This window comes from Phaethon aethereus (assembly GCF_964289735.1).
Source record: "Phaethon aethereus genome assembly, chromosome: 7".
Taxonomy (NCBI): domain Eukaryota; kingdom Metazoa; phylum Chordata; class Aves; order Phaethontiformes; family Phaethontidae; genus Phaethon; species Phaethon aethereus.
The window spans coordinates 30,872,923-30,900,711 of record NC_138583.1 but is presented as its reverse complement, the minus strand read 5'-3'; the positions used below and the strand labels follow the sequence as shown (position 1 = coordinate 30,900,711).

The following is a 27,789-nucleotide window of genomic DNA, read 5'->3' as shown; positions in this document are numbered from 1 at the left end:
ATATCTCAAGTTAATCCTCCCCACTATCCAGTTGCCTTGCTTTCCTTTGCAGTAATATACCAGCTTTTTAAATAACTAAAATAGACTAACTAGTAATACATATACTTAAGAAACAGGAGTTCTGTCAAATATTCTCCTATTTTTGATAGGCTAAACAGATATGCTTTTGTGAGGTTTTTTTAAGTGCTGATGATAATTTCCTGTGTTTGTTGAATGGTTTCAATACCTGACTTCATTTTGTGTTGAATACACAAGTCCTCTTAAACTAAACATTGCCTAAATTTCTATTTATAATCATTTATAGATAGAGCAACTGAAACAGAAAGCAGACAAGAGAGTAAGAAGTGTAAGTATTTGTGAAGTTTGGTCTGAGGTGACTTTGAAATATCAGTGTAAATAAATGTAAGTAATTGCTGAGACTATTTCTTTTCTTGGTTTTAAACCTAGCAATTAAATAAAGATTTTGTGTTTCTATGCAAACAGTGTGCTGCAACCTCTGCCTAAATTAAACTTAGCATTTGGCTTTCTTTGCATTTGCTCCTTAGTTTCCAGATGATAAGAACCGTGATAATAAAGATGACGCTGCTTTGTTGTTAAGCAGTTAATTTAGAATTTTGTCTCTTTGACAGCAGTTGTCATTATGCTCAAATCTAACGCTGTGCTTGAATTGATTTTTTTTTTTTTTTTTTTTTTTGGTATGAAACTGTCAGCAAGGCCATAACTCCTTACAATAATATATTGATGTGTTCTGTTCAAATTTGTAGGTGCGGTATCGAGCAGTAGAAGATTACAGTGGTATCTGCTGCCCTGTGACTAAAGGTGTTAAAACGTTCTTCACAACACCATGCACTGAAGAACCTAGAATTGCACTGAGTAAAGGGGATCTGATTTTAGCCACAAGAGGCTTAAAGTTAGTGGCTCCACACCTTTATGTTTGGTTAAAAGAAATATTGAGATGAGTTCTGGCATCTAATTACCTATTACGCTTTCTTCCCCAGACACTGGATGTATGGTGAGAAGATTCTCGACTCAGCTGCTGATGGTATGAAGCAGTTATTTTCACTTTTTCTGCTGAAAATTACAAATATTTTTATAGCTGTCTAGAAATGTGGACAATATTACATGTTCAGTTGTCAAAATGTGGGATGACTGACTGTATTGGCATTAGCTCCTCTCCCCTCTAAAACCACATCTGCAGTTTTTACTCTTTATATCTGGTAGATATACCAGTTTTGATAAACATTAAATGGATCTGTCAGACTGAAAGAACATTCATCTAGTGCTTTATTGAAGGTTGAATGGGAAGGGGGAACACTTCATATTCTCAGAAAAAGTTAGACTTCTGGACTCTGAAGAGGTTAATGGTGATTTCTTTTTTTTTAATATATTTAAATAATCGTCTTTTTTAAACACATTCAGATTTCCTACCTGAACACCCCATATACATATGAGCCCTGGGGTTACTCTTTGTACATCTTAAAAACAAGGAGACATTATGTCTTTAGTTTGGGATTGATTCCAAAAACTTTGACAGGTATTTACATAACATCTTTGATAGCTGTAGTTAGTTAAAGACTCCTGCTAGTCTGCAGAGAGACCATGTCACAGCCACCTGCATTGAAGTTTTTACAATTTTTACTATAGCCTGCCTGCTTAGGACTCAGCTACAATTTACCCACCAGACTTCCCACTGAGGGTGCGTTGGATTCTGTTGTCTCTTCCAAACAATTGTGAATTCAGTGCATGTGTGTTCCTTGTTGGCAAAAGAGAGGCAGCCAGCAGATTGGCTCACTAGACTGAAAGTGTCCATGCCTTTCATGGGAGTTCTGAGACCTTTGTGGGCAGCTCACCCCAATGAACTCTTTCAAATGTCAAACCTAAATGAGTCATTGAATGAGCATGGTAATAGTTTGTATTGTGTTGCTTGTTGTGAAGATTAGCTGGAGATATCTGTGCTATATCAAATGTTTGGGGTTTTTTTAAATCAGGTGAAAGGTGGTCTGGGTGGGAAGCTTGGTATATACTGAGAGGCTGGATTAGAATTCAAAATAACATTGGCATTTTGGAGAACTAGGCTTCAAAAATAGGATGAGATTTGTTAGGAACATATAGCTATAAATACACAGGAATAACAAGCTGCACTAAAACAAGATGGAAAAATTAATGATTAAGTAGCAGTTCTTCTGAGGAAAAAGTCAGTCATCATATTAAGGTGAGTCAACACTTGCATAAAAGAAAGAAGCATATAGCTTCCCAGATGGATGAAGTAATCCTTCCAACCTACTCAACACTGGCAGAGACTCAGCTGAAATACTGCCACAAGTAAAAGCAGTTACTGCATCTCAAGAATGAGGGAGATCAGCTGTAAAGGGTTGACAGAAAAACAATGAGAATAATCAAGAGTACTAGAAAATGTGACTTTAAAAGGGAAAGCTGAAAGAATTGGGGTGGCTTACCTGGGGAGGAAAAGGAAATAGGAGAAAGCCAGGGTATGTGCAAATAGTCATCAGCTGTATGAAATTCCATTGTAGAGAAGGTTGTTAGTGGCTTCCTATGTCCCTGGTGTGTAGAAAGAGGAATTGTGAACTTGAATTATAGACAGAAAGATTGAGACAGGTTATTAAGAAAGATTTTTCTAATAGTAAAGAATGGAGAGTACCGTAAAACTCTGGAGATCCTTGAAAACATTTTGGGCAATGAGAGAGACTCCATGTGTCCCCAGGCAGTGATGTTAGGAATAAGTTAGATGTCCTGCCTTGGAGAAGAAAATAAACTAGGTAACCTCTTGATGTCTTTTCCAGTCCTGTGTTTTTCCTCTATAGTGGGTCACATTTGGTTCCAAGTTAATGCAACTTTTCATATCTTAAGGTGGAATAAGAGAACGAGGCTGGTTCCCTAGGAAATGTGTGGAAAAATGCCCATATGACTCTGAAACGGATCAACCAGTGGATGGAGAGAAGAAAACCAGATAGCCTTCTCAAATTTTAAATAAGAAATGGAATTTTTTACTTCAGACCACAATCCTTTACTTGAAATTTTCTGTATATTACTTTAGACTTATGCAATGAATATGTTAGGACAAGGTTTTCTCTTCCTCACAGTTGAAAGGGTTTGATATGCCTGTGCCATGTTTGCATACTTTTTTTAATAATTGAAGAAGCCATTCAGTGGATTGCCTTCAAGATGCATCTTTTTCATCCTGTCAGGACTTTTTTTCTTTTTGCTGTTTAAATTGCATTCTGAGAGTTCATACTTCAGGTTTTTTCCTCAACTGCATCTGATTGTGATGCGTGCTGCCTATCTTTTGTATTTTACTTTCTCTGAAGCTGCCCCTGAAAACTATTAAAATAAACCTGTGATTCAAATTCAAGATAAGATTTGTTACCTGTGACTTTTAATGATGTGAATTGTCCACCACAAATAAATGATACATTCTATTCACTTGTGGATTTAATTGTTCTTAGACCTACAAGAACTTGTTTATAGGCATGGGAATATGAACTGATTGGGAAGTAAAGATTTTACTGTTGTAAGTTATTTTTCAAGGTTAGAAAGACTTCAGCTCTTGTTATAAGAAGAGTCTTGTGGTTTTGATGGGAAAAAAAATATAGCCAGCTGTATCTGCTTCCTCTGAAATCGGAGCATGTACCTGGAGACTAGAGTTCTTGGTCTTAGAGCAAAAGGAAGCAGCAGGGCCAAGAACGAATATTTTTGAGAGCCTAGTTGCTACTAAGTGATTAATGCCTTTCCTAAAGCATTTTTATTTAGCATCAGGTATGGATTACTAGAAGGAAGACCTCAAATTGGGGTAATCTGTACCCTCTGAAGGCTTTCTAAATGTATCCTAAATGCAACAAGTGTTTTTGTTCTCTCAGTCTAGTTGCATGTCACATATTGAGAGTTTTGCAAATTACTATTTTAAACTAACCAGTTTTACCTCCACCTGCATGAGTTATCTCAGGCAGATGATCATTTCTCAAACAACATTAAGTGTATATAGAAATAACTACATGCAGACAAGCCAGCATTACTCCTGTAAGCTCCTACTCAGACTCTTTATCTCCAGCACAAAGCCATTTTTTTGTAACTTCCAGCCTGCTGTGTGTTAATGCTGATGGTGAGCCATAATCCTAGGCTGTTTATGAGCAATGGTGAATTAGTGTTCAGTTTCTGCAGTTTGCAAGCAGGTGTGTTGCCCCTCTTGAAATCAAAGCACTTACTTTCTAGAAGTAGGCTTTATTAGAGGTATAGGGGTGGATCAAACTTCTCTTTTCCCTGCTAGCACTCTCCCTGGTAGCAAGGGCTGAAAGGCCATAATTCAGCAGACTGTAGCCAATGTGGAAGTTGGTATGAGAACCTCCAAAATCCTTGGGATAATCTTAATCTCAACTCCAGTAGTTTCTGTTCAATGTCTGGAGTCTAGAACCACACAAGATTACAAAAATAAGCTTGTCTTTCAGCTGCAGAAGCTGGCAGTTAAGGACCTCTTTTCTTGACTTTGAAATTATTAAATAGCTACTGTCTATATTAGCAGGCAGTGATTAACAGTGTAACAAACTGATGAATCAAATCAACCACAGTGGGTTGATTGCTCTTAGGAGGGAAATTTATATAAGCTGTGGTCTGTTTGTAGGGGACTGGATTTCTTTTAGTGGTTGAAGAACATCTTCAGCTGGTTTTCAGCTTTCATCTAAGCAGAATTTTGTGCACCAGGATCACTACACTGTGAACTACTGCATGCTCCCGAGCTCTGCTTCAGAAGGGCACTTAGAAACTGAAATAGACTCTACCTGCTTTTCTTTTTAAGCTTTCAGCTTGTTTTGTTGTAGCTGTAACTTCAGTCCCACCTCTTTCCTTTTGTATCACAGGTAACTGGTGTTTCTATTTACCATTAGAACACCTTCACTGAGCAGTGCTTGCCTACAAAGAATTGGCCAAAACAAAATGTATTCCTCCTAAAGTCATCTGGAGATTCTGTGGCCAAGAAAAATCCAAGCTGTTTTTCCATTGCTGAAAACTGTATCACAGCATGAAGTTTAAAGACAAACCACCTCTAAGGAACTCTGTTTTTAATATGAGATTTTCATTTCCTTCCTTTCTACCATCCCATTCTACCTTTTTTTTTTTCTTCATTCCATAGTCCCTCCATTTTGCTTGAGGAAGACCTTTGTTTGTTTATTAAGGAAAGGAACAGGTATAGATTTGACATAGCTGTTTTGTGTTGTGCTCAGGGAATTCATCAGGTTGATTTTCTTCTAGGTTTAAATCCCCAGCAAAGCCAGGTCTGGGGGAAGCAAAAAGCAAGTGTCTTTTTCACACAGCAGTTAGCTCTATTAAACTGGCTTTTGCTTTTCCCTGAGGGAAGAATTGCTATTTGTGTTTAAAATTGTGAGCTTTGCATCCTTTCCATCATCTAGCAGAAAGTTTAGACTTGCCGTGCCACACTAGGCTAACTCAGGCTGTCATATGATGGAAAGTAAGGGTAACTGCATACTGAAGTGGAACCCTGCCCTCCTGTTTAAAGGAAAACAATAAAATAGGCTAATAAGAAATAGCCACTTACTTTAGTTCAGGCAGTTTTTGCACCAGAACCTGCTATAAAAAGCAAACAGTACTGGCCATGCTAAACGGACATCTCAGGCAGCCTGTTCCACCACCAAATCAATGAAAATTTTGCTTTCTATTCACCTTTCTATTCACAGAGTCAAGTCAGTGACTATGCCATGTGTCTCAGTTGTTAATGAAGAAGGGTCTAGATTACCATATACAACAGGCTCTGCAAAAGACTAGCTTTGGTATTCTCATGCCTGGTAACTTTGAGGTGTTTACCAATAGTAAAAGAAATCAATGATGAAAGAGTTCTCTCCTCTGCAATAGTCTTAACCAAGAGGCTTCTGATTTTAGTCCAGATCTCTTAACTCTTAAGTAAATACATGCTCATGCTGGAGTTTAAGTATTTATCTCCCACATAGTTAGTTTTTTAAATGCAAAGTAGTGACTAGTGGGAGAAAAGAGAACTTCTCACACTAGGAAGCCAGGGAGCTGCATGTTGTTTAGGTTTTACAATTCAGTTTCCTAGCTATGGCAGAGGATGATTCTAGATCTGTCTTGGGCTCATTGATTGAAATAAGGACCTCATTAAAGGCTAATGATGAATTAAGAGTCAAGATTTCCCTCTGAACAATTCTTCTCAGGATAAGGACCAAAAGAAACTAACGAGTAATTAAGTTGCAGACAGAGATGTTGTTCCATAAAGATGGAAAGAAAATACAGTTAACAAATTGTATTTTAGTATGCAAGTCTTACATGATTTGAATAGCCTGAATCAGACAATCTAATTCCTGGTGCAGTACATGTGAGAGTAAAAAGTATTCATAAGTATAAAGTATTCATATCTAATAGATCATTATTAGTCATGGTAGCGCTTGTTATTCGGCATGTATGCACATCTATGCTGCAGCCAAAAGGGATCAATTCATAACGGATAGCTACTAGATGAAAGCTTTTTAAAGAAAGTAGAGAAGACTGGCTGTTATTTTTAGCTGCAATCCCTGTATCATGGGGAAAAAAAAGTTGCAGCAATCTGACCTGCATTGCATCTATAACCATCCTTACCTCAGATCTTTGTTCACTGGGTAGTGCAGTGCTTCAAGCCTGCTGTAGGTAGCTTTCTCTAGTTCTCAGTATGTTGAAATAAATTTGTTATCATTTCAATGCAAGCATGCCTAAAGCGCTCCTGTTTTTCACTGTAGATTAACACTGTGGAAGCAGTTCATATGGCACCCAAGAGACCACTCACCAAGTCACTCACACAGGCATTGGTTTGACTGTGCAGTTACAATTTATTGCATCCTTAGGAATGACAGCTAAAGTTTTCCACTTACCAGGCTCAAATTCATAAGTGTAAAGGCTTTATAACTGCCATTGCATTTGAGAACATGTGCAAAAACTGATCCAGTGCCTCCCCTACTAGAGTATAAACTACATCTGCTTTAGACTCATTTTCATTAAAAACAAATCTACAGTTTGTGCTCCAGGGCTAGGAACAGAAAATTCACTTCTGTAGTTGCTGACCAGATGTTAAGCTCCAATTCATATTGTGACAGCTTGAATTGAGACAGGTTATAGCATCCTGAGTAGAAACTGAAGTGTTATTTTCCTACACTTCATTTTCGAACTCCCTCCCCCCCACCCCAACATGTAACTGCATGAAAGAATTCAGTCTGATTGCAGATCAGTCCACAAAAGGTGGCAATGGAGTACATAGTTGGAGCAGGAGAAGAGGATTTGTGTTTGACAGAAGTGCATACAGCGGCCTTGTAAAGGCTGAGGCTCTTGAGTGTTTTTGTGCTTTATTCACAGTCCAAGGAAGATGGAAGTTCTGGGTTTGCCTAGGCAGCTGATGCTTAGTCCTGCAAGATGTGAACACTGCCAGTTGTCAGTTACACTACAGCCATCTTCATCTGAAAGTCATTTTTCCCAGGATACCAGAAGCAATATATTTAAGTTCTTGCTCTGATACACTCATGTGTGTTCTCCATAGGTCATGTAATGTCACAGATATGTTTGGGTACTCCATGCAGTTTAATTGCAGTTAGCCACTTATTCCTGCATACTTGAATAGAGGGCCTCAATCTGCTTCTGGAAGAGTTTAACAAGCTCTGCTCGCTTTGCCTTCAGTGTTGGTGTCAAGAGTCCATTTTCTACAGAGAACATCTCTGTGTGGATGTACAGGTCTTTAACCTATTAAAAGAAAATAGTTTGGCATGTGACACATAATTACTTAGAGAACAAACAACAGTTCTTCTAAGCTTCCTTGAGCTCCGTGCAAGAATTCACTTCATCTCAGGAGCTCCAGTAACTAAACTGTCTTTTGATAAAGTCAAACTCCTATTGGCTGACACAGCAGGAGGATAGGCTGGAACTACAGTACAGCTCCTGCAGCCTATGGTGAACCTCTACTCCATCTCTTGGCAATTGCTACTGTTGCTCTGTACAGCCACCTGTCTCTTGGTCAAGAGACAGGCAGCCAGTCAGTTTCACAGCCTACTTCAATCAGTTGTGCAGGGCAGCTGTCTTGGGTCCCATCCTGGTACAGTCAAAAGGAACAAAGACTTCCCAGCCTCTGCATTAGCAATACAGGTGCTTGTGACAAGCAGGGTTTGGACATACTCACTTGTTCAAAGGATTTAAGGCCAGCCTCTTTCCCCAGTCTGACCATATCTTCTAAAATAGCTTTCTTCACTGCCTAGAAGAAACAGAGCAGGAGCAGAGCTGCCATTTTGTAATTGCAACTCAAGACCATACCCATTGCCCAGTCAGTGAAAACTGAGGTTGGCAAGAATACATGTACATTTTTCAACATTCAAGGTTTCTCATATTAAGGCCACTACAAGATCATATCTATCTTCTCATTTGAAAATAAGCAGTGATAGCCTTTAAAACATCAAGAGACACTTAGTTCCAGTTTTTACTGTAAGGCTTCTTGTATGAGTCACCCAGCATTAAGCCAGCTTAATTTACAAAAGAGGTGGGTAGAATGAAGTCAAAGCAATGCAAGATTGGACTCACTCAGAATTAAATTCTATCTATAACCCACCAAAACCATAAAGCCACTCACTGGATTTTTGCAGACATCTTCATAGGAACCTTTTATTCCCAGTTTTGCTGCAAATTCTGGAAGTGTCTCAGGATCAGGAACCACTATACCTATTAGAAAAGACTGAAGACAAGTGGAAGTAGTCATGTTGAAACCAAAATAAGGCATCTGAAATTACTTTGATTGTCTGTGTGAACTTGATTGTGGACAGTGTCTATAACAAGCCACATCTACAGCCCCATTCATTTCCAGAGTTTGGAAGATAGCTACAAGGACTTTCAAATAACTTATCTGAGTTCTGACAGCAATAATTGAAGCACTAACACAGTTTATTGTGTGCGCTGAATGCTCAAGCAATTACTTTTGTCTGGTTTACAGATTGAAGACTGGCCTCTGCTAGTATAGGTGACGCCTCTGTGGCAAAGGAGTGGAAAAACACCCCAGCTATGAAGAAAGACCAAGAGAGTTGGGGTTGTTCAGCCTGGAGAAGAGAAGGCTCTGGGGAGACCTTACTGCAGCCTTCCAGGACTTAAAGAGGGCCCATAAGAAAGATGGGGACAGACTCTTTAGCAGAGCCTGTAGTCATAGGACAAGGGGTAATGGTTTTAAACTAAGAGAGCAGATTTTGACTAGATGCGAGGAGGAAATTTTTCACAATGAGGGGGGTGAAACCCTGGCACAGGTTGCCCAGAGGGGTGGCAGGTACCCCATCCCTGGAAACCTTCAAGGTCAGGTTAGGGGCTCTGAGCAACCTGATCTAGTTGAAGATGTCCCTTCTCATTGCAGGGGGGTTAGACTAGATGGCCTTTAAAGGTCCTTTCCAACCCACACTATTCTATGATTCTAAACTGTACAAAGCTGACCTGGCATACTATTCCCATACAAGTATGTGATTAACCTTTACCCAGCTTGCAACTTAATGCCAAGATCTCCTTTTCTTTGGTGTCAATTGGGAAGGCTACAGGTCTGAAAGGATATTCCTGTAAACCTGGCACTCTCTGGAACAGATCTTCTTCAAGGACTCTTGTAAATGCATACATTTGTACCCTGGTCTTCCAGAACTCATTGTCAGAGGAATCTTGTAGGATGCTCACTCCTAACATCACTTACCTTCAGGCTTTCCCCATGCACAAAGACCTGGGCTACAGGACCACTTCTGATATAGACATTTTCTATCTTCTCTGGAGCAATGTATTCTCCTTGTGCAAGTTTAAATATATTCTTCTTTCTATCAATGATCTTCAGTGTTCCATTCTACAAGTTAAAGGTAGAGGCCATTAGTTTCAAGTCTGTCTTGCTTCTATAAGAAGTAGAAGGTAATAGGTTTGGTTTTGTTGTATGAAAGGCACATGCTAGTCTAGAACTGGTCTTCGCTCTCTAGAGAGAGAAGGGGCACTTCGTCTAATTTCTCCAGTTAGCTCAGGACATGATTAGACAAAGATTAGATTAAAGTAGCTGCTTTATTCTCTTCTGACAGAAACCAAGACACGTTCTTCACTGTGGAAGTGGCATAGTCTTAACTACTGGCCTAGCAAGTGTTATTTGAGATCTTGTAACCTAATGGGTCTTTGGAGCTTTGCCTGGAGTTACTTGGTGAATGATAACAAAATACCATGTTAAGGCTTTTATTCTAGAACTCACTTCTCCAGCTTTTCAAATTACTGTAAGCTACCCAGGAATTAACATCCAACGGATGGTTTGTATTAAGCAATTACTCACTGGCAACCATTTCCCTATGTCTCCAGTGTGGAGCCATCCATCGTTATCAATTGCTTCTGCTGTCTTCTCAGGGTCTTTCAGATAACCCTTGAACACATTTGGTCCTTTAATGCAGACCTATAGCAAGCACAGAACATTGTTAGTCACCAAGTCTTACATTTCAGCATTTCCTAACACACAGAGGAGACGGTACCTACCTCGCCTTCATTGTTAGAAGAGAAGTAGTTCATTTCTTCCACATCATCTAGTTTTATGATATTACAAGCCAGAGGGGCTCCAACATGGCCTAAGAGAGAAAAACAACAAGGACAGTTATGTTTTGGGGATTCTGCTAGCAGTTGGTCCTGTTTGATCTAAAGCTAGAAAGACTAGGTCTTGAAGCAAGATGGGAGAACTCAGGTGCCCCCTACGTATGAAAGACTTCAGGCATAGTAGATACTTAATGGCTATTTGTTCACTGCTTTAGCAAGAACCAGTACTGTTTAAAGGAGTCTGACAGCAAACGTTCAAGAAAGTTATTGTAATGCCATTTTCATAGAGTTAATGCAGAAGTATTAGCTAACCCTCAATGCTTAGAGCCATTTATTAGTGTAGTCTACCACACCAACCATGTAACATACTTGCCTCCACAGAATTCCCTCATAGACCCTGGTATTCATTTGCATTTCATCCTCATTATGCTCTGCAGTTATTATGTTCTCAAAGATGGTGAACTTAGAATAGCCAATATTAAAAACATTCTTGTTAAGATGAAAGCTAAATCTTCAAGGAAAATAGTCAAGTATCATGTCTGATATTTTAGTCATAATTCTTTGAATAAAACAAGTTATTTGGGATCTAAAGCTAGTTTCTTAAAGCCATTTGGGAAGTCCTTGTCCAGTTTGCTCAACTCTGTACAGACACTCCTTTCCTGTACACTGGGACAAGGTCTAAGCTGACTTATGTCACTTTACACAAGAGACCCTCACCTGCTTGAGTTAAGAATTTTGGTACCTATTAAGCATACAGGAGACTATTGCTTCCAAGAATGACTTTGAGGTTAAGTACCCAGAATTTAACTTTAATTGAACTAAAAGCAGTAGAGCACCTAAGCTTGTGTGCCACTTTGTTGACAGCTGTGGGAGAGTTTCCAAATCTCAGCTACCATACCTGTTGTCCAGTCTCCAGGCATTGAGAAGGTACATCCAGCTGAGCATTCAGTCTGGCCATAAGCTTCAAAGATCTGTGGGAGAAAGGATGAATATCCTTTTGAACATGAAGTTGTTAGTGTGAAAGAGCTCAGTTTCAACTATGACCATGCACAAGTCGTCTTAGGAAAGAAGATAAGACAATCTTAGCCTTTTAAGACTTCTTGGTCTTATTGGTGTAACCAGATGTTCATCTATCCAAACTTTGCTTTGGTCACCTCATTCTCTGAACTCTGTTCTCAAATGTACTAACATTGGGAGCTCATTGACAGTCAGGATAAACCATAAAGCCCAGAGGCAACTACCTTTGGGTGCTGCATGTTCCTGTTTCTGCTGCTCTATTCCTTTTCCCAGACCCTACACTATATTTTTTTGGTAGTGTAGTTTGAAGCCAGGCCTGCAGAATTTTGTTCCCATTACAGTTAACTCGGATCAAGCAGCTTGTAAATACTGAAGACTGACAGCAATCTCCCCAGGAACAAACTGGGCTGGACCACAGCTGTATCACTGGTCATTTATTTGGGCATAATCAAACAGGTCTTACTTTAAGAAAAAAACCTCAGCTTACCTGACAGCCTAATGCTGCTCTAAGAAATGTCAGGACAGAGGGAGATATAGGGGCTGCGCCTGTTACCATTATACGCACTCTTCCACCCATGGTTTCCTACAAGTGCAATAGAAGCCATCAGATCCTCCAATACTACATTGTTCAGGTTACTTACACTTGGAATAACTTACCTGAACCTTTTTGAAGATTAGTTGATCCCAAATGCTGTCATTTCGAAATATGCCCTGTTTTATTTCAGCCGTCTTCATAGTCACAGCAAGGTTTAACAGGCAACGTTTCACTGGGCTCTTTGCACCACTTTGTATCTGTAAGGAAAATTATCTGTGACTCTTGGGTTTAACTCACATCTGTACCTCCAGTTCTTGTTTTGTTATGAGGCACCATATCTTACTTTGATGTTCTACGGTCTGTCTTCACTATGGCCATGGTCTAGGAGATGAACCAAAGGGCAATACTAATTTGTGTTAGTGTTGACATACTTCAGCCATAGCTTTGAGGGATAGGGATCCTTCTAGCTGTGCACTTGCTTCATTTGCATTCCAAAAGTAAACAAACTTTCTGTCTCTGAACAGCAACAGTCTTAGCCCAGTCGTGACTGGATACGCTGTTCTTATACTCCAGTTCCCAGGACTCTTTCCATCTCCTCAGAAAGAATTTTAAAGAATTCTTCATGCTAAGGAGTAGTTAACTAGTGGTGATGTTATGATGTGTTCAACATGAATTTAAACTTGTATGCTTGCTTACATATATGCGCACTAAGATAATTTAACTAAAATTGTTCACATACCTTGTCATATATTCTATTGAGCAGTCTTGGTACAACTGGAAATAGCGTTGGCTTCAAGGTTTTCATGTCATCTGTTAGCAGCTTGATGTCTCCTTGGAAGAAGCCTACTTTTGCTCCACAGCTGTAGACCACAGTCTAAAAATTGACCAAACTATGTTTAGTCAAGGATAATTCCTAGCTTCATTAGCCATTATTTCTCTATGGAAAGCAGCATGATTTCCAGTGCCCGGTGGTAGGAAAGTTCTTGTATGAATAGGTTTTGAGGAAATACAGAAGGCTATCATACCTTTTACTATAATTTGATTTATAGAAGCTCAGATGCATAGATTAAGTTCTGACATACAACTTTGATTTGTAGTCCACAAGCACCACAAAACAAAGTTTCATGTTATGGTTTAATACAATTAATATGACCTTCACCACATTTGTAATAGCTGTTCTATTTTGATATCTTCTGAGATACCTAGAAACTTAAATACAAGGCAACAGATTTTAACAGCTTGACAAGGAATAGAACAAGACACATTCTGCTTTAAATAGTGGGTGAGGAATCCAGGTTAAGATACTGTTCTGGAGACCATCATATGGTCTCCAGAACAGAAAAGTAGATGTAGAACTTTTCTACATGTTTCCACATGTAGAAAAGTTAGATCCTGCCAAAGATGCTAGTGTTCCTTGTAGGAAGCATTACTTATACAACATGCTGGAGGAAGTGCATTAATTGGAAGACTAGAACTTCAGCTTAGGAAACAGATAGGCAGGATGACACAGCCCAGCAGAGTAAACAGAGAAGAACATACCACTGTTTACCTTCGAGTACTTAAACTGCTTTCACTATGCTTGACTAAGGTCTTGATGCTGTTAATCACCCCTGCTGATTTCTTTAGTAAATCACAGACTTAGTGAGGCTGAAGAACAAAGCTGCATTTAATGAAGACAACAGCCATATCTTGGAGCAGTTACTAGGCATTATTTAGTCAGTTCAGGGTTTTATTTTAGGTAGGTGGTCTTAACCATTTAGGTATTCTAACATATTAGGCTTCTAACAAGTGTTACTGTCTGAACTAGTTCATACATCCAAGGTCTTCTACAGAAGCTTAGCAGCATGCACAGAGTCTACTTACCTGTACAACTCTCTCAAACATGTGAGCCAACGGAAGGTAGGACATGGTGATATCTGAACTTGAACACTCAACTATGTTCTAGAGGGGAAGGACATAGAAGCAGGTTAGCACTCCCTATGCCTGCTTGAGTTACTCTTAAGTAGAAAGAGAATAAAGTTTGGATCAGTTTGAGTACTTTGAAATAGACACTTAAAATGACTGAAGCAACTCTGGCTTATCCATCACCTCTTCAAAATTTGCAGCTGTAACTCAGCCGCATTAGATCAAGATGAGTTTTATGTTTTGGCAAGACTTGAAATAGGGTAGTTTAGTATTCTTGGCATTTAGGACTGACTCATTCTAGACTAACTTCTGTGTGGAAGTTCTTGTTCAGGGTTAAACCAAGTTTCTTGGTTGTCCCATTAAAATATGGGCACTTAGGAAAGCATGAGTTTGCTGGGAGTGAATGGTTTGCAGAAAATGCCCACATTAGTTTCACGACTGAGTGGCATGGCCTAGAGATCACCATTAGCAGTAGCTTACCTCTGTGCTTCTAAGGAAGGCAGCAGCATTTGCAACAACATTTTGATGTGTCAGCATGGCTCCTTTAGGGTTACCTTTGGAGAGATCGAGCAGAGTCAGATGTGGCTCTGACTGCTTCTGCTGTCAGTTTCCCATGTCTTGTTTCGCTCAGTTTGAACTATCCTGGTATTAGACTTGGTCATAGCATGCATTGTCTTAAGAGATCACAAATATGCCTCGTCTTGAGCACTTTCAGCTATGGATATTACATAAAGGAAATGTCTACTGAAACAGCAGAGTAATTAGGAGTAGCATAGAGAATGCTGAAACAAGATGTTTCGCTAGCCCCTGTGGATCAGAATACAGACACAGTTAAGCAACCATTTCTTTAACATTAAGACTGTATTATTCGTAGGGTAAAACAACATGAATTTGGCTATTCTTCCCCCCAGCTCTAAGAAGCTTTGTCTTAGTGTACTTGACTTGTAGTGACAATGTGCCAAGTAAAACTGCAGTAGTGGCTTGATGCTGTTCTAATCTACTATTTTACTTCTATGTTGTTAGCATTTCCTTTTTTGTGTTGGAAAGTAATTTTTTTTTCATCACAGGGAGATTGTTTTAGTGGGGAAGCATCACTAAATATTCTCTTACCTGTGGTTCCACTAGTAAAACACACAATGCAAAGATCTTCAGGCTTAGGAGGCTAGAGGGAAAAAGCTACATAAGGTGAACAGAGTAAGGATTATGTTGCTTATCAGTATTTACATACACTTCCTAAAGTAGGATGAATCAAGAATTCTGTTTGGAAACAAGATACAAAAAACAACCCCAAACCTGCCAGCCTTCTCTGCTAGCAGCACAGCAAGAGGTCTTTTCAGCAACTATTTTTGCAAGTTTATAACTGTTCCACAGAGGTACTTACGACTGGCTCTCTGATGTTGTTTCTTCCCAGCTCCTGTGTTAAAGAGAAAATGCAGCTTAACAATTGCAACAGAAAGGTGTGCAACTACAATAGATGAATAGGTAATTACACTTCAAATATAATACTTGGTTTTACTTTGCCTCTTGATACTGTGTCTCAGAGACAAACACTGGTCTTCCTGAATTAAATACACACTGACTCCTGGGGTTGTAGAAGTGATTTGAGTATGTAGAAAGTGATCAGAACTACTTAAGGAATTTGGAATTCCTGAGTGGAGATATTTCATTTTATTTGACGTGGGCTACATCTCTTATACTTCACATTTATGCATCATATCTGGAAGATTAAGCCTAGTATTGGGATGTCAAAGCAGTCAGTAATTTGCACTTCCAGTTTCAATTAGACTCAACTGGCAGCTTAGAAGCCTGATAAATCCTGTTACAACTGCACCATGAATTAAGCTAAGGAAGTCTTCAGTTTGATGCATACTGACTGTCCACAACAGATGGACACAACTTTAGCCAATGATTTGAACTCTGCAAGTCCATTTGGCTAAATATATCAAGTTTCAAAGTGACTGCTCATCAAGATCTCAGGTATAGGTGTGACAACTGGATAATGCTTACATTAGAGTGTCATTGTTGATAGAGAAGTTCCAGATGTCTAGCTGACAACATATTCCTCTGCAAGATCAAGCAGAAGCCTTTAGTCACCTACCTCAACCTCCTGCAGTGCTAGAATTTCAACTCCCACTTTAGCTCCTCTGTCCTTGAGCTCTTTATCAAAGAGATCCATGAGAATGATAGTCTTCAGACATGGGGTCTTTTCTTGCTCACAGTTCTCAAGCAAGATCTGCACCTTCTCAGGTTTGTCACAGATCACAATGCTTATGTCAGCTACAGAAAAGAAATTACATTTCAGAAGTCTATTTAGAAGACATGAGGCTAGTGAGCAATAGCTCACTAGCACAGACTTTTAGAACATAGCATTGGTTTGTTCCAAGGCCATTTGCATTTGTTCATATGGATTCAGTGGCTGGCTTACAGTGCTAAGAATGTTCCTCCTATAATGGCCAACTGATGGGGCAAACTTAAGACTATAGCTTTACAAAGAGAGGGCAAATGCTGATGAACTGACAACAAATATCTTCAGTCATGGTCAAGATAGGCATTTAAACTTTTGGTATTGCCATAAGAGCTCAGAATTGTCCCCACTGGTTGTTTAGGTTTAGCCATCTTCCTTAAATATAAGGAAATTTAGGCCTGTTTGAAAGCGGTAGATAAAAATTCTGAGTTAATGCCTCAGCTCCCCTGCATGTGCAGGAGGGTTTTATGCAATTATAAAAGCATTTCCCATTAAGTCAGCAGAGGAATTGGATTTGCCTGAACATGCTGGTCCCCCATTAGCCTAGTAAGTCACAGCTGTATAGTCCCAAGGCAAGACTTGTTTGCAAGGTTCACCAGCATAACTGTTGAAGGGATTTGCTTGGCAAATCCTGTTTATGGGTTGGGTCCCAGGTCATTGTGACAGCAGTGGATATTTTTTACCCCTGCATCTCCCCTAAGGCTGGGGGAAGAAAGTTTGAAGATTTATTCAAGCTTTCTCACCAGTTTCTTCCATGATGGCATGCTAGTTGTTGCTTGTGTAGAACAGGCCCTAACTAGATATGCCTAAATCTATTTAGTCTATCTTTACCCCTCTATCCTCCACTCTTTACATCCTACAACTTTAAATCGGGAGACACACGTTGAGTCTTAATTTGCATGCAAGCCTGTCTGCATTGTCTGATTATTTGGCAGTGCAGGAGTTCAAGATTGCAAAACCTCAAATGGCAAATAGTTGAGCACTCTTATTGCAGGATGGTCCACAGGATCTAGCAGGTCTTCAGTGGACTTGCACTTGAGATGCTAGGAGACATAGGAAGCCCACTGGCTTTTTCTAGGCATTGAACCATGTCCCCTTGCAAAGCAGCTTCATTTACAGAAATTAAGTGTCTATAAAAGTGTAACAGCAGTAAGGTTAAAGCTACTCTGATTTTTGCAAATTCCCTTGAACGTCAGCCTTCTCAAAACAAAGCTTCTTAGAGGAATCGTTATGAAATACTGGAAGTCATTATTTACCTTTGTTAACAATATATATAATGGCCTCTGGCCCCAGAGTGTCGTAGAGGGGAACAGCAACCATTGAGTAAGTGTAGCAGGCATACTCTGAAATGATCCACTGAAGAGAGAAAACAGTACAGCTAAGGAAAACTAGCAGCTCACAAGACAGGATTACCTACAGGTTTCATACAGCTTGACTAGCCTATGCACATTAGTAGTGGGGGTTGCGTAAGGAGCATGTTCATGGGATTCTTAGAATAGTTAGGGTTCAAGATCACTGTACTACACGCCTGGCATTGTGTGTGCTCAGTCACTAATAAAGGAACCTGGAAGGGAAAAGTCAGTTGTGATGGTTCCTCACGTGGCCTCAAGCTATTTAAGTACAGACCCTCCTTTCCCCAGGGTGTCAGAATATTCTGGAAAAGAATATTCAGTTTCTTCCTTACCTCTGGCCTATTCTGAGCAAAAATGCCAATAAACTGGTTTGATGATGGTTTGCATCCTTTTTGCAGAAGCCCTGATCCCAGGTATTGAGCTCTGTCCAAAACCTGTAAAATAGTTTTCCCCCACTTTAGTGTTACAAAGCAGTATCCCAAATTAAATAATGTCATGTACAATACTCACCTGTTTATACGTCAGCCACTGGTAAGGTTGGTTGGGTTTTCTGTAGCCTAAACAGCTGCCATTTTCTAATGGAAGAGTTCAGAAAAGCAATCGTAAAGCTCAGTACTGAAGTTGCATGGCACTTCAGTGCAACACTTTACATGAGCAATACTTTCAGTCAGACATCCAGCTAACTGCATGGAGCATGGAAGTGCACAGTGTCTATAGCTAAGCACTCTGCCCAAACCAAGTTTGTAAGACTTTTGGCTTTATCCTTACAAGCAATACTTCCAAGATCTGGTGATACTTTCTGATTTCACAACCCACATGAGACTGAAATAGCTTGCAAGCTATCATGTATTTCTATGCGTGGGACCCCTGAAGTCACGTGCACAAATTCCAACCTGTGGTAAACAGGCAGTAATTTTACACTAAAACCCACATCATAAGACAAAGCAGAGGTGTTCTCCCCCAACTCCTTCTGATGCTCAGTATCTGCTAACCCTTCACTGAACTCTACCTTCTTAAGCCTCTGATGCTTGTTCCTGCCCAGTCTGCCAACTAAGACTACTTATGTGTAGTCTTCGTCAGGGTGGGGGGGATAAAATATGGTCACTTGCCACTCTACCCAACAGAAGCCTAGAAAAGCTTTTGCTAGCCTGAATTATTAGTACAGACAAGAGGCAAGGCAAAAGAGCTTGGAATAATTTTATTTACTTGATATGCAAGTACTAAATAGCAGATGCAAAGCTTACCAGAAACATGCAGTCCTCTCTGGAAAACTTCATACAGGGTTTTACCATCTTCAAAGTAGTAAGACAGCAGGTTATTATCTGTCAAAAGTGCACCTCTTCTGGCTCCTCCCTAGGAACAGAACATAGTTATGAAACAGTGCAGGACAGATGCAACGTCATTTGTTCCTCAGTCATTCTCCCAGCAATCCCCTTTAAAGCATTTCAATAGCACTGCATTGTTATGGAAGTCTCATTTTCCTTCTTGATTTTGATCTAGTCAGTCACCAGTCATATGCAGGGGAATTTTCTAGATGGCCTAGCTTAATATTCAGTTACAGGTTATTAGGGAGATCTTGCCTAAGATCAAGTGCTACCACTTGCCTGGTTACATGAAGTCTAGCACCAACCTCAAAGCTGATGCAAAGCATTTAAAGAAATGTTCAGACAGAAAAAAGCCAAGGCCGTATGGTAAAAAGCCCACCTAACCCTGCAGCAAGAGCTGCTGTTTCTTACTCTTAGTGTCTTAAGACTTCCCTTCTCCCCACCATACTGTTGACTTGTACACCTGGGAAAGAAGGCTGTGTATATCAGGAGAGTTTCCACAGATACTCAGAGTCAGAATGGATTGGTATTCAGATTAAGCTCAAAAATAGCCCATGCCCACAACCAGAGTAAGTATTACCTCAATTCCTATTGACTGCTTGTTCAAATCAACAGGAGGCAAAACAGGTTTTGGCCTGCTTATCACCCACAGGAAGATGCCAGCTCCAAATGCAATAAGACTAATCAATGCTGGTGTTGGCAGCGGTGAGAACAAGACTTGAAGTATCCAGATCATTGTGCTGGATCAGTGGAGCCAGAGTTGAACCTGAAACAAACAGGAGGTTTAGTAAACATGAGTTAGAAGCACTCACTACCTATGAGCCACGGTTACTTAAGTAGTTTGTTAAGCAATAGTACAAATCATTTCAGCAATTTGCCCCTAAAGAGTCCTGGTACAATAATGAAGCATGCTTATGCAATGCTTTAAACCTCTTAAGAGATCTCAAGTCACCTGTCCCCATAAATCTTAATCCATGCTGCATCCACTTCCACAAAAAGCTGAAGTCCGATGAAGTCAGGCAAGGAACAAATGTCAATTCTTTCTATTCAAGAGTAAAAATCTGCCTGGGGAAAACCAGTATATAATTTCCCAGGTTAAGTATAACCAAAAAATGCCTACAGTTCAGTGATGTGAGAAGTGGAAGAAGACTCCTCTATATTATAGCTGTACAAAGGAGAGGGTATTGCTAAAATAGTAGGGGTAAATAATTGCCAAATTACAGGTTTGTTACATCTACATATATAAATCTGCAGGACAAGCAGTATCTTTATAATCAGCTGCTCTTGCTGGAGAGCAGGGTTTATGCTGGACAAGTATTTCAGATAGTGAAAGTGTTCAGCATGAGATACTGCAAAAATCAAAACTGTGAAAGTTACTTTCCACTAGAAAGTCGTGACCTGGAAGTCAATGTGTGCAATGGAAGCCTAGCTGGGAAATAGAGAAGCAGTTCTGCTGCTTGCATCCTCCAGAGTCTCTTCCTTCAAGGGCAGGGAAACAAAAACAGGATGTAGGATTTCTTATGAGACACACACATCTACCTCAGCCTCCCCCCCTTAGAAACAAGTACTTCAATCTCTAAAATGTTCTGGTATGTTTAAGATGGAATGGCCAAGGAAAAAGAAAATCTAGCACAGGTGACTGCTTTTTGTCTGAATCAACTCAGATCTCACCAACTTAACTTTGCTAGTATTTAAATAGCTATGCAGGACATGACAGATCACACTTTGCAAGATGAATAACCACACCCTTTCAAATTCCTTCATACAAAATCAAGGGAACCTGGTCAGTAAATAGTTTGTCAGCTAGCAATAACTAAATCCCTGTACAAGAAGAATAACAGGCATTCTGGAGCAATGGGTTCCAGTTACCCTCTAACTTAACCCTTATAATTCCAAGAATGTTGAAGGTATTTTCCAAAGAGTTAGTAAATTCAGCCAGGCCCCTAAGTCAGAATTTGGGTCTCTGAGCCCAGACTGACCAGAGTTAGATCACCGGTATCTGATTCATGGTTTTGTAGTTTTCAGTTTCCAGTGGCTGTGTTAATCAGCCATCCAAATGTATTCTCTGGTGAAAGAAGGAAAGAAGGCATGCTTTGTCCGTTCAGCGTCTGGATAAGGCTCAGAGGCTTGTCATCAAGTCCAAGCTGCCAAGAGCATACCACCTACATATCTGAAAAGTACCAACTCCTTAGACCTCTTTTCTACTCTAAGCCTCAGTTACATGTATTGAGAGTCCAAAAAAATTGTGCTACAGCAAGAAAGGCAGGAACTGCTCTTGGCATTCTGCACTGACCCACCGTTCCAGTCACTGGGCATATCAAACATAGGAAGCACAAACCTGCTCTTTCTGCAGCACAGGATATCATCCATCTTGACACCTTTCCTTTGGGCCTTTATCAACTGAGCCTGGAGAAAAAAATGCCCTAAACCCAGGTTCGCTGATCAAGTTTACGTTCAGAGCAAAGCCACTTAACAGTTTATGTTCTAGCACTGCTCTGTTTGTAAGACTGAAGATTATTAAAGTGAATTTGGCAATCAGCTGCTCATGATGATTTATACATTTATAGATTCGGCCTTGTAACCCCTTACTGGAGCAGTTAGTAAACAGCTTTCTGTAGGTGATTAAGCAGTATCTGGTTTATGGTACAAGCCAGCCACTTCCTCTTTTGTTAACATGCACAAGTCACTTTTGTATAACATGGGCACTGAGGCAGCTTGGTAGAGGCACCTCCACTCTCCAACATGAAGAGAAGTTGGATATGCAAGCTTTATTCCGGTAACTTAGAGCCCACTACTAGATCCAAGTGACAGAGCAAATCACATTTGCACCATGTGTATGTTGGAAGCTTAGCTTGTTAGAAGTTGGCAAAACTAGACCTTGGCACATCTATTCTCACATCTTTTTAGAAGAATATGAGTACTCATGTTCAACTCCCCCGAATTTTGATTAACAGCAATCAGCTTGGACTATTTTCTAGTCTTTTTCCATCCCCAGATGGGCCAAAAGGAGTTTCCACTCAGTGCATTTCAGATGACTCTTCCCTGGATATGAAATTTTTCAGTTAGGAGTAGGAGAAGAGCTATACGCAGGCGACTGAAGAGACCACAGGCCTGTACAGCTGTACTAGTTTTAATGGCTGAAGTGTGCTCTCATGCCAATTTTAATAGTCATTTTAAAGACAATTTCCTGGAAACCAGGAAGGATTGGTTGTCTGTAGAGTATCATGCTAGAGCTAATAAACAGAACTGGGGATCAAGTCTATAGCACCAAGTCCTCTACTATAACTTATTAACACTGCTTAGCATTAACACTGCCTAATCAGACAGATCAGTGCAGTTGTCACAAATAGCTCCTGTCTGTTACATGGACTTATTTCACAGAAAGTTAGCAGAGGACATTTGTCTGTCCTTTTTGTGGTAAGGATCAGAGAACCCACTAACCCCAAATGCTCCATGCAGCAGTAGATAAGTCACTGAAAAACTTTCCATCAGGGTATTCTCCTCACGGACTCACATTCAAACCAGTTTGTGCCAAGACATCTAGGAAGACTGAACATCAGGCCCTGAAGAATAATGATGCTTGCAGCAGAGAACTCAAAGTCTAGAGAGAACACCTGATCAAGTAGAGAAAAGCCGGAAGGTGATTAAATGCAGTAAAGCTTTTGCCTTCAGATTCTGAATTGACTCCACAAGTCTCTCGCATAGAGAGAAAGAGAAACCAGACAGTAGTCTAATCCCAATATAACCTAACCAGCATCTCTACAGCTAGTCAAGGATGATTTTCAGTTATAGGCCAAGTGGATTTTTAATTTAAGGAAAGACCTGTTGTCAAGTTTATCTCTAAAGTCTGGGAACTATTGTATGCTCATTTGCTTCTAGGTTTTAGGGGTTTTTTTAGTAAGTGCCTTCATTAGCCTGCTTACAGCACTGAATGAGGCCTACATGTGAGAGTCAAAACCTAACATCCTTTAAAGCTACAGAAATTAGTGCTATGTCAAAAAAGCACAGATGCCTAGATCTTGTTTGCAACACACACACAAAAAAATGCTTTTCATGTCTGAAAGACTATTTTCAATTTCCTTACTTTAAAAATAGGATAGTGGCAGTGTTTTGCTTTTACTTTCCAACCATGTTTCCTCAGATGGGTTTTAGTCACTCCTATAGGGTGTGTTATTCAAGCTGTGGCAAGAGACTGTCAGCAAATCCATCTCAGTTCCCAGCACTAGGACAGTTGTTTCCTATGCCTAGAGCTTCTACTGTAACTACCTGTCAAATCCAAGTCACTGCTAGTTAATCGCCTCTGGTATCCTCCAAAAGCCACTTAATCCTGCTGCCTTCAAAGCAGAAGAGTGAGCAGAGAGTCTGTACTTCACAGAGTTTTCTGTCCATGGGAAGAGAACAGCTCTACCCTACTTCTGTCCTAAGGAGCAACTACAACCAGAGCTTAACCACAAATCCAAATGCCCTATATATACATAACACCTGATCTATATCAACTGAGTGAAAACTCGACTCAGTGCAGCATGAGACAAAGCCAGGGCATTTTTGACAGACACCAGCTTCCACTGCAGGGCAAGTCTGGGCACCAGCTGCTTTCTTAAGCATGTGGGGAGCAGGGGGTGGAATGCTTGAAACCCCTGAGTTTTGAAGGGCTCAGCTCCCAGTGACCAGATACAAAATGCACAGGATGTCTCAAACCACCTATTAGTCCTCTTGTGCAATAAAATGCGAGACAGTTAAAGTGTACTTGGGTTGTCTGCCCTGATCAATGGTCAGGGATAAGATGCACTTGTCTCTGGAGTGCAAAGACTTAGTTTTTTATCAGAAGAGATTACAGTGATACCATTTACTGCCTTTGAGTTCAGGAGTATGTGTTCTCACTTCTACTGTACTCCTCCTCTCACCCTGAGTCTACAGCAATTCCTTCACTAGCTAGAAGGAATGAAACAGTTATTCTCTATTCTCTTCAAGTCAGGACATCTCTCCACTGGAAAGTGATTGAGCTTTGTCCCTCCAAGCACATAAGTATGAAGAAATAAATCATTGTCATCTCCATCACAGTAGTTTTTTTACAGACAGCAAAGCAAACTCTTATACTTGCACAATTTCAGAAGCAATGGTCATGCACTGCCTAGGAGAATGTTTTGTAGAATTATATTCTTTGTCTCAAGTTCACCTAAGGAACAGTTTGCATAAGCTTCTGAGGTGATCATGAGATCTTGTTCATCAGCATTAGTAAGGTAACATTGACTCTTTCTAAGCAGGAAGAGTGGAGTACAACCAACAACACTGGGGTCACTAATTAGTTAACCACCAGTAGCTCACTCTACATTTGCTTACACAGTGCGGCTCTTGCCTGGTGTCCTGCAGATGCGAGCCACTGTGCCAGTTCTTACTCCTTGGAAGCATTATATCCCATCTTCCTCCAGCTGCAGCAAGGAGTTGTCTTGTGTTCTGCAAGGTTTAGGAACATCTAACTTCTAGGATCCAGAGAGAAGCTGAAGTGCAAAAGCTCAGCAGTGACTACTGAAAAGAGCCATGTAAAAATCACAAAGCAAATTCCACAGTAACTTGCATTAAGCCTGAGATGCACTTTAGTTAGGCTTTGCTTTCAGAGTACCTCTTATGAAAGTCAGAGCCAAACAGTTCAAGTATCCTTTGATCTCTGCTGAGAAGCACTCTGCTATGGGGTGGGAAAGAACAAGGCCTCCGTAACTGACTCTGAGGAAGTATAGTGCTCTGTGGTTTCAGACTACATATTACAGGCTATTTCTACACCTTGCTCATGAAATCTATTGAGCTCAGGCTTTCAGTATACTTAAATAGAAAAACCATTTTTTATAAAGAATTTTTCTATATCTGATATTACTGTCCTCCATCAGGAGCGCAATGATACCGTGACACTGCTTAGTACTGAAAATTGTTTTGTCAGATAAATTTAAAAGCCAAGCCTTCATATATGCTTTTATATCAGGTTTTCTCCTTGAAAACTACCTACTCAGAAAGATAGAACATATTCCACTAGCCCTTTAAAGTTTTGAAAAGTTTAAAAAGAGTCAGTATAATGGGTTCTGTTACTGCTTACCCTGTTAGATAATACAGGATCACAATCTTGCAAAACTCGCATGCATCAGCATTATATTAATAGGAAATTATCTCTAGACACACAACTAACATGGTTTAAAGAGCTAGAACTAACACTCAACAATTCACACAGAACTCCTAATAAAGTTAGAATATCATCATTAAGCACCTTACATAGCCGCACAGAGAAAAGGTAGCACTAAAAACTCCGAGATACTAATGTCTTTTATCAATACGTATTATTATAGCACTTACATTACGAAGAGCAAAGAGTAAACATATACCTGAACTTAACTCAGCCTAAGGTTAACATCTAACTGATACCACACCACCAGAGATTGCCTAGCAAGCTCCCAATAAACTCATTATCTTGAACCCTGCAGCTAACCACTGCATTTGCACATAGGGTACAGTAAAGCCCATGTGAGTGACAAGCAGCAAGGCCATTAGCAATAAAACAAATAAAAGGAAAATTTCATTACTTATACAGAAAAAATTTCTAAGCAAATACAGAGATGAGAACCAGTGATCAAAAACACCTACCATTTTGCAGATGGGGTGGAAAGCCAACCTCTTTTCCTTAAATAACAGGGAGTCTTACCAATACAGCAGCAAAACACCACCAACCAGGTAACACTCATGTTAAACACTACAGCTTGCTCCCTTTTCCCAGTTTAAATAAACCAGTAACCAGAAAAGCATGCTGGGAAGGGAGCTTGTAAGTGGGAGGAACTTGCATAGGGGAACTGAAGTGGTTAGGGGGAAAAAAAAAAAAAAATATTACAGAGGAAGTGGTTGAGTTTTTTGTTTGATGATGAAAAGAGCTTGAAGTTTACATGCTTCTGAAGAGCTAACTGAAAAGTAGACAGAAACCTTTTGAAATTGCATTTATCATTTGTTGTTTATAATCTATTTGCTATTATTTTCTCCGTTCATAAAGCTGTACTCTCCACAATAGCATTTTTCTCTCTGTAGCTGCATGTACATTAAGCTGAGCAGAGCTTTGTAGCCTGTAATGCCAACAAAATGCCTGGAGTACAGTATTTCTCATATGCTGCTGTAACATAACTTGCTGGTCGGCTGGATCCCCATTTTTGCTGCTGGTTTTGGTGGGGTTTTTGGTGTTGTTTTGGGTTTTTTTTCCCCAAAAACTACCTAGTTCTTTCTGCTGTGGTATAGACTTACATAAGTGCAATTATTTGCACAAGGTAACAGTGAATCATGTTTCAAACTTCAGTTTTGTTTCCTGCTATGACAGGGATTTTCTTTATGGTTTTACAGTTGCACTTCTTTGTTTAACTGCTGCAATCTACCTTTTTGTCCCCAATGCTTGTCTAATATAACTGGAATTTTTCAGCAGGTTTGGAGGGGTGGGAAGACAGTAGCTTCACCTATCTCTCTTTAATGCATTGACCTCAGATCTTGGAATTATTTTCCCACTTAACAGTTTGCCCATCTGGAATTTTTTCTATGCTATGTGATTTGGGAGTAACCTGCTTAGGTAGACTAACTACAGCTAGGATGGAATAACATAGCATGTACTTGCATCCTGGATACAACCTGTCCTGGACCTTGGCTTGCTAAAACAGATAGCCTTTACTAAGTGTAATTATGTTTTTATTGCTGCTGTAAACTTTATGCTATTCAGGTAAAGCTAACTTGCACTGTAACTGTGGCATTACTTAGCAATGCAGATATACTTTTAGAGAAGCTGAGGCTTAATTCACTGATTTTGCTGTAAGCTTTACATGAAGATGAAAAAGAAGTAGCTTGTTCTGCATGCAACTCCTCTGCCTTTGGCTTTGCCTCCCCAAACCCGCTCCTGTGGCGTTTTCAGTGAAGCTGTGAGCTTCAGCTTTAGTAGTGCCAGGCAGGGTGCACTTACGCTTGGAGAAAGAGCAATGCCTGTTAGAGAGAAGGGGAAGAAGGCCAGGCTCCCAGCCCAGTCAGCCTCATTATCACCTTCTTTGAGTGCCTCTCTGATGGTTTTGCCCTTTCGGATATCTGGCCTCAGGCTGTTATTTTTCCAGGAGGAAGGAAAAAAGCAGTGAATTTGCCCTGTCTCTGACCAGCTGTTGGGTAGCAATGCTGCCTATCTCAGATGCATTGACTTTGGCTGTGGGTGTGAGAGGACGTGCCCGCAGCACTGTCCTACCTGGCCTGCCAGAAGCCCAGCAAGCGATGCGGAGGTCCTTGAGCTGGTAAGGTTACACTGCATTGCCTGGACTCAGTGGACCTCACAGCTCTGACATAAATTGAATTAAGAGATGCACACAGAAAAGCCTTGGGGAGGATAGCTTCTCCTTAATGGTTGATTCTGTTTAATGCTCATAAATTAGAATACAGCTGATGCTCTTTCCCCAGTATGCGTAAGAAGTGACATGCAAATCTTGAGGCTTTTTGAGAGGCACAAATCCATTTGCTGCTAGTAATTCTCTGCCAAAAACTAAAGCAGAGTCATGAATAACTCAACCTTTGCCTCTTTTTTTACATTTATATAAAATGTACACCTGTATCTTTCATACCCATTAGCAAATTAAGATGAGCAGTGGGTAGAATTTCTGTATAGAGATCAAGTTGTTTCCTTTCTGTTGCCACTGTTATAAAAGGTTTTCATAGACAGTGGATAAGATGAGCTTTTATAATAAACCTTAAGGTCATGGCACAAAATGAGCTTTTGCTATCCAAAAATGCTAAAATAGCCCATCTACCTTTAGCAAATAGCTGAGGCTGTAAATAAATAAAGGGGAAGCATTA

At 40.1% G+C, this 27,789-nt stretch overlaps 2 protein-coding genes across 3 annotated transcripts in view; one reads left to right on the top strand and one right to left on the bottom strand.

The window, feature by feature from the left end:
* Positions 1-27,789, top strand: part of ZDHHC6 (zDHHC palmitoyltransferase 6) — a gene marked incomplete at both ends in the record, with an annotated part of 54,883 nt that overhangs the window by 7,636 nt on the left and 19,458 nt on the right. The window contains 4 exons of one of the 2 annotated variants that reach the window (XM_082002130.1): positions 305-346; positions 765-910; positions 999-1,042; positions 2,869-2,972. In XM_082002130.1, coding sequence (XP_081858256.1) covers positions 305-346; positions 765-910; positions 999-1,042; positions 2,869-2,972 — 336 coding nt within the window. Of the gene's footprint in view, positions 1-304; positions 347-764; positions 911-998; positions 1,043-2,868; positions 2,973-27,789 lie in introns of those variants that run through there. The other variant, XM_082002129.1, reaches the window with a different exon arrangement.
* On the bottom strand, positions 7,603-19,684 carry ACSL5 (acyl-CoA synthetase long chain family member 5; the record flags this gene model as incomplete). The annotated part of the gene is made up of 20 exons (XM_082001922.1): positions 7,603-7,743; positions 8,177-8,248; positions 8,621-8,722; positions 9,710-9,853; positions 10,319-10,435; positions 10,516-10,604; positions 11,468-11,540; positions 12,074-12,169; positions 12,244-12,378; positions 12,861-12,995; positions 13,985-14,062; positions 14,507-14,580; positions 15,137-15,188; positions 15,408-15,440; positions 16,125-16,303; positions 17,528-17,627; positions 17,956-18,057; positions 18,134-18,198; positions 18,868-18,976; positions 19,529-19,684. The coding sequence occupies 20 exons, from the start codon at positions 19,682-19,684 to the stop codon at positions 7,603-7,605; spliced, it is 2,052 nt and encodes a 683-aa protein (XP_081858048.1).